This window comes from Mya arenaria, chromosome 4, assembly GCF_026914265.1.
Source record: "Mya arenaria isolate MELC-2E11 chromosome 4, ASM2691426v1".
Classification (NCBI taxonomy): domain Eukaryota; kingdom Metazoa; phylum Mollusca; class Bivalvia; order Myida; family Myidae; genus Mya; species Mya arenaria.
The window spans coordinates 57,146,127-57,152,770 of record NC_069125.1 but is presented as its reverse complement, the minus strand read 5'-3'; the positions used below and the strand labels follow the sequence as shown (position 1 = coordinate 57,152,770).

Genomic DNA, 6,644 nt, shown 5'->3' with positions numbered 1-6,644 from the left:
AATTTATGTTTGCTATACATGTGTATGTATTGATTTTGAATAAGAGTGGCACTTTAAGTTCACGTTGTGTGATAACGGATTGAATTGCGATCTGTATAGTATACTGATATACTGCGCCCTCCAGTATTGGAGGAATTAAGAGGTGGTATATATACACATATAAATTTTGCGCATCAGGAAATCATGTAAGAATGTTCTCACACTATAGAAGGATAATTGGGCTTAAACTAAACAAAACAATATGATGAAATAAAAATGTTTACTTAGCGAAGTGAAACGTAAAAGTAAAGTATCATGATAAGAACAAAATATTGTTTAGTTGGTTCAGACAGGAACGCAACATCTCCGACTCCTCGGTCCATCGCATAATCTGCTCACGTATTCTCCATAACAAATGTTGTTGTCAGGCTGACATTTGCCACTTCTCTTTTCACACTTTGAGTCTCTAAGAGCATGGCCTGTAATAAAACAAAATTTACTATTAAAGCCTGCTTGCATGTTTGAATTTTTAAATGTATTCTTGAAAGAACTATAACTTTTCAAGTATTATATTCTCATTTCTACAATAAATTTGAATTCTCGGAGAACGCAGGTCATTACAAATAGTGACTGACCGGCTGAAAATGGTTTTATTCTTTCATAGTTTTCAGTAGCGATGGGCTTAAATGTAAAAAGGTTACCACAATTAACAACATGATGCATGTTTAATTGAGTATCTCGTATGGATCTCATTGGCACTGTATATTGTGTGTTTATCTGTCAATCGCTTTTGATCTGCCTGTCTGTCTGTCAATCTATATGTCTTTCTCTCTCTCTCCGAAGTACATTTCAACTAACCATTAATGCAGCATCTTATATCTCTATCTCCAGGACAGAGGCCAGACAGATAGAATCCACCAGTACATGGCAGACTGTCCCACTTGCACGTTCCACCTCTAACCGAACAACGAGATCCAGCGACGCCTGCAATAATCAAATATAACATTTTGAAACATTGACATGAGGGCACTCTACTGTGTACAGTGCCGCCTTTACAATGAAGCAATATAAAAAAAAAACATAAAGCAATGGTTTCTTGCGGATTAGTTAACAACAGAACAAACAGAAAATTTGGACGATTTTCTTAAACTTGAGTGAATGAAACACTTGAATACCTGTAGAGATGTCGGTTTTAAAGTTTAACTATCATTTTGAAAAACGGGTTTAGGAAAATCTGGCTTCAGTTTGACGCTTAACGATTGCTAATAACTTTTTTTGATAAATAAAACAGAGGATATTGTCAAATCTGTGAATTTCTGAATATTCTACAAAATTTAATATGACAGTACATTTTAATAAGATACATGGGGTGATTGCTCCAACAAAATTATCATAAACACCAACGATTTAATTGTACAAAACCAAATGGCCAATTGCTAAATCTGGTACAGAAAGGGCTTCTTGTTTGTGTCTTAAGTCCATTGCTGTTAGGACCCCAGCCGTGTGTCCCTAACATGGTATATATATGATGTACTGATTACTTGGCTTGTCCCTTTAGCTTTTGATGTATTATTTTTAGACGGCTAATTTTTACTTGGACTGCGCTCGATTTATCGATTGTTGTATTGGCATATTACTAAAAACCGATAAATGTTAGTTATTGGGAAATTGATAACAAGTACTTGGTATTATTGAAATATTTTCATGGAAACAAAAAATCCATTGTTTACAAGTTAACTTTTTTCCGAAAATAGTACAATTGTGTTGAAGTCGTTTACAATATCGATAGTTCCTTATTTTTAATAGTTCATTAATAATGCAGCTGATGTTAAACATTCATTTGGAGTTTGTACATTTTTGTAAATATTTACATACATGTGCTGGTATCAAAATCATATTGTTTTAAACTTTACGGCAAGCTACTGAGGATTGAATAATAATGACATAAAGTTAAATTAAGTTATATTGCTAAACAAATCACACTACATTTGCCAGTTTAAAACATTAAAAGCGCAATATAATAAATATTTACTATCAGTTTTACAGAGCAATTGACATAACGCTTATTCGAATTAAGACCGTCCTGAATATATACCTACTATGTTTGACAAATGTATATATCGAATATATGTATCAGTGTAGTTCGGTGGCATGTCAGCTGTGACTGCATTACTTGCACAGATACCGTCAAATATAAAGTAATAACTTTTTGTACCTTTCTGCTCATTATTTTTCTGTAGTCAGAATAGATCAGGAATAAGCTTATAACATTTTTCGATAAAATGTTGAAATATTTATCATTATTATACCTCACTTTTGTCTACAGTGGTAAAATCCCATTACCCGAAAAAGAGACATTTTTACTATCGGAAACATTTTCAACCTTTTTTGAAACGTGACCTAGCGAAAATTCACTGTCAGGTCATGTGACCGCAGCGACTTTTTGAATGTCATATAAGGGCAAATAACTGCTTTAATATTCTAGCTTACTCATGACGTGATTACCTCCCTTATACACATTAAGCAGTGACGTCACTTTTCAATGTGTACGCAAAAACATCAGACAACTGTTTCGCAGGGATTTTAGCATAATTAACGGTGGAATTTTGTGCTAGATATAAATATGTTATCATGTTATATTTTATTTACCTTGTTAAATTTGTTTAATTAAATTCATTTTATAACTATTTTATGTACTTAATTTTGTTCGGTATAATAAATAAAATATCGGCTAACGCCTCGGGTGACATTCTGCTCTCGGGTTGACAATATCAATGTCACACATGCTGCTATATGATATGTATACAATTTAACAAGAGGAAAACGGAGTTTATAATGTGATCAAAACCCTAATGACCTCATAGGGTACGAGTTGAGCGATATTACATTCTTATATTTACCCCAGAAATGTTACTGGAAAATGTCAATCTCAAAACGGTTAATTATGTTACAAAATAGATCATTTCGAATTTCGATTAGCTTGTATCATATCCATAAAAAAGAGATATATAACATACCTAATTCTACGTTAACATAAGGACCTTGTTTTTATTTACATTAGGCTGTATTAAATTCACGTCTAATTACACGCATGCATCAAGCTCAAGCTGATGATTCACAACTATCGCATGTCTTAAAGCTGCACTCTCACAGATTGATCGTTTTGATATATTTTTTTTTGTCTTGGGACAATTTTTGCGAAAATCCATGGAAACCCATTTTATAAGACTGCTGACAAAAAAATAGATGGCAGATGTTTATATCTAAGTTCAAAAAATGATGTTTAAGGCATTTTTCTTAAACCGTTAGTAACGGTTTAATCCATAAAACATTAATTTTCAAACGGAAATATAATAATCTATGATCTGATTTTTGTCGGCAATCTTATAGCATTGATTTGCAGATAGATTTGCTCTTTCCAAGACAAAAACAAGTTGTAAAAATGGTATATCTGTGAGAGTGCAGCTTTAAGTATAAAATTGCCAACATTTAAAACTAATGACGTAATTTAATCACAGTAGTAAGATCCCACGGCAAAAATTCACTAAATACAAAATAAATAAAATTACAGATGTGATGCACTTACTTTCAAAAACAGTCGACAATACCACAAATGAACAAAACAGCAGTAATATACACCTCATCTTGTTATTATCATAGGCTTAAACTCAAATACCTTGTATCGTTTAGTTCTCGACCATTTATATATATCTTTAAAACAGGGATTTAACTAGAACACAAACATACACACTTTAACACAATCATGTTGTTTAGTCCATTATTTTGTTGCATATTGGCACGTACTCTATCTACACACCAACACAGACGTACACTATGAACATTTCAAAATATTATATAAATAGTGTAATTGTTAAATGAGTTAAACTAGATAGTATTGTAAACACCATGTTGTTCGCCTTCAGGCAAAATGCATTCATGTTTGATCTGAATATTAAATATGTGTTAATCATTTTGAATTATTTGCATGATCTATAATCAAATGAGAAATATAAGTTTCGAAGGACACATGAATCAAGATCATTGCTTGATTCAGACTGTGCAAATATTTGGAAACTGGTTCATGTAGGAACCATGGCAACTTCCTGTTTTCTGGTTATAACGGTCAGGGATCAGGCCCACGTTATGAAGCAATAACGGAAATTATACTTGTTATATAATGATATTATGTTTTTCAAGTTGCAATTCGGTCGTATAAGGACCTCATTGGAAACAAGTTGAATAACTGGGTTATCATGTGTTATATATTTGTCACATTGAATTAAATCTTTATTAACGCACGTGTGTATCCAAAGCATTCTAATGATGTTGTGCTTTAGTATAGATATCATCACTAATACTTTGTTAATCAGTCTGTGTTATAACTTTATGAGATATTTGGTTTGTTACTATGACATATATATATGCATGAATAAATCTATCTATCTAACTATATATCTATTACGCTTTGACGGATAAAACGTTAAACAGGTATAACGCATACAATGCCCGTATCTGTCTGTATTGATAAAGAGCTATGCGTGGTAAATCCTCAGTAATTAAACTATATATCAAGTTAAGCTCTTCAATAATTTCTGCTTTAAAGGATGTGTCTAGTAATCTTTTAAAACAGATTTTTAAGTTTTTAGATTGTAAAACCACGTTTATGTTTACATTTCGTACGTGATAATATACAGACAAAAAGAGCGAACTATGTTTGTTTTACAATTTTGAGTTCTAGCTAAATCCTAGTTTCAAATATATACGTATATAAATGTGAATTATGACAACTGAAACCTAAAACAATAAAACTATGAGGTGCATAAAAGTCCTACAGTTTTGTTCATTTGTTAGGACACTTTTTTAAAGTTTAAAGCATACATCACATTTTTATTTGTATTTAGACCTCACCCAATTATTTGTAAGTTCCGCGGATGTATGAAGAAAAACATTGGAGCCGGTGAAGAGAAGTGAATTAATTACAATTGTTCACACAAACCAAAGCGAGAGAAGAGCGAAAATATACAACCTTTCTCTTAAAATCAATATAAAGAAACATATTTTTCAACATAATGACGTTTAAACAAATGATCAATATCTTGAATTTTATCTCTTTTGGAATATCGAAAGATGTTCCAATACTTACTATTTACTTAAGAGTTTTGAGTGAGCACACATTTTTAAATGGATAAACAATATTTCTAAAATACTCAGAATAGATTTTGAGCAAAACATCAATAAAAACAAATCTGCTGAAAGGATAACGTTTGAAACACCTTCTATACATTTACTCCTTAAGCATCATTCTGCATCTGTATTAAGACGATTTATTTGATTGATGCTTATTATATTTAAAATTTGAAGGGTAAGGCAGCGTTAAAAAAATAGGAGTCAATATACGTTTTCGGTTTTTGACTAAAATTCATTAAAATCATCTTAAAGTCAATGTCATGTGGTCACCATATTGGACAATATGTATGGTCACGGAGTTGTTTTATTCCTTCCAGATTACTTTGTAAATGAAAACAAATATCTAAGTAAGCTTATCTATTTTCCGTCTGTTCGAGCCAGCGTTCCTTTCTATACTGATCGCTATTGCGACAAAATATGCCGCCAAAATTGTCGTACATGTCAGTGTTTACTGAAAAATGACTTTCAATCATCATTACAGACAGAACTATGAAACATATTCATGTTGGGTTTAGGCTATCTTCTTCATCATTGACGTCATCAGGTGACATTCTAGTCGTGATATCATGACTGATCAGATTATTTAACCAGATAGAAGCCTTTTGAGCAAAAATGAATCTAAAAAAGTAAAAGGTTTTATTCTTATGACCTTGACAGACAATTTAAAGTCAAGCGTTTTTCTTATTTTATGAAGAATTGTTGCTTTTCGAAAATTTCTTTAGAAAAATACATATCACATTAGCTGTAAATTATGAGAAATTTTGTTGAGAAAGATTGACATTAATTGATGCAAAAGCGGTTTCATAAATAATACTCCACGCACCGGTTACTATCTTTAATTTTACAAAACAATACTATTACATTTTCACAACAACAAATTCGCGGGACAATACATCAATTCAATATTTCATAGTGTAACAAAAACCTAGTCCTTAATGTTTTTTTTTGCAGTTTAACTTAATTTAACTTAATGTAATGATAATTTAATAATATTCTCAATTGCATGCCGAAATGCGTGATTTTGACACGCGCACGTCTATGTCGGTAATTTAAACAAATATTCAACCTACAAAATGAATGGTTAATATTAGCTGGATATATCCTTGAAATAAAAAAGTAAAGAAATATCGAAATTGTAGTACTTATGTTCTACACGGGCGGCTAAAGGATCTGGTCTTAGGAGTCGTAGCTTTTGTTGCCATTTGTTGGTTCTCTTCAAGCCTTATAAAACCAAGGGTGATGAACAAAGAAGTCACGTGACCATAAATGCAAACGTTAGTAGTATTTTTCCCTTAGTCAATTCAGGTTTACAAATATTATTCTGCAATATTTAGCAAACCTCAGCTGTTACACGATATATAAATTACAGTAATGAAAAAAAAAGAAAAAGAAAATCGTGTTTAGACTTAAACCTAGAACGGCATTATTAAGAGCCAAACACGCTCCCATCCACAGCACGGTTGACTTACGTACTTCGA

The 6,644-nt window shown here is 31.8% G+C and overlaps 1 protein-coding gene across 1 annotated transcript; it reads right to left on the bottom strand.

The window, feature by feature from the left end:
* Positions 1 to 242: 242 nt before the first annotated feature.
* LOC128232284 (lysozyme 1-like) lies at positions 243 to 3,782 on the bottom strand. Its single transcript, XM_052945762.1, has 3 exons — positions 3,566 to 3,782; positions 838 to 963; positions 243 to 458 (listed from the first exon to the last, which is right to left on the bottom strand). Exons 1-3 carry the CDS (start codon positions 3,621 to 3,623, stop codon positions 325 to 327), a joined length of 318 nt encoding a protein of 105 aa, XP_052801722.1. The 5' UTR covers positions 3,624 to 3,782; the 3' UTR covers positions 243 to 324.
* Positions 3,783 to 6,644: the final 2,862 nt, after the last annotated feature.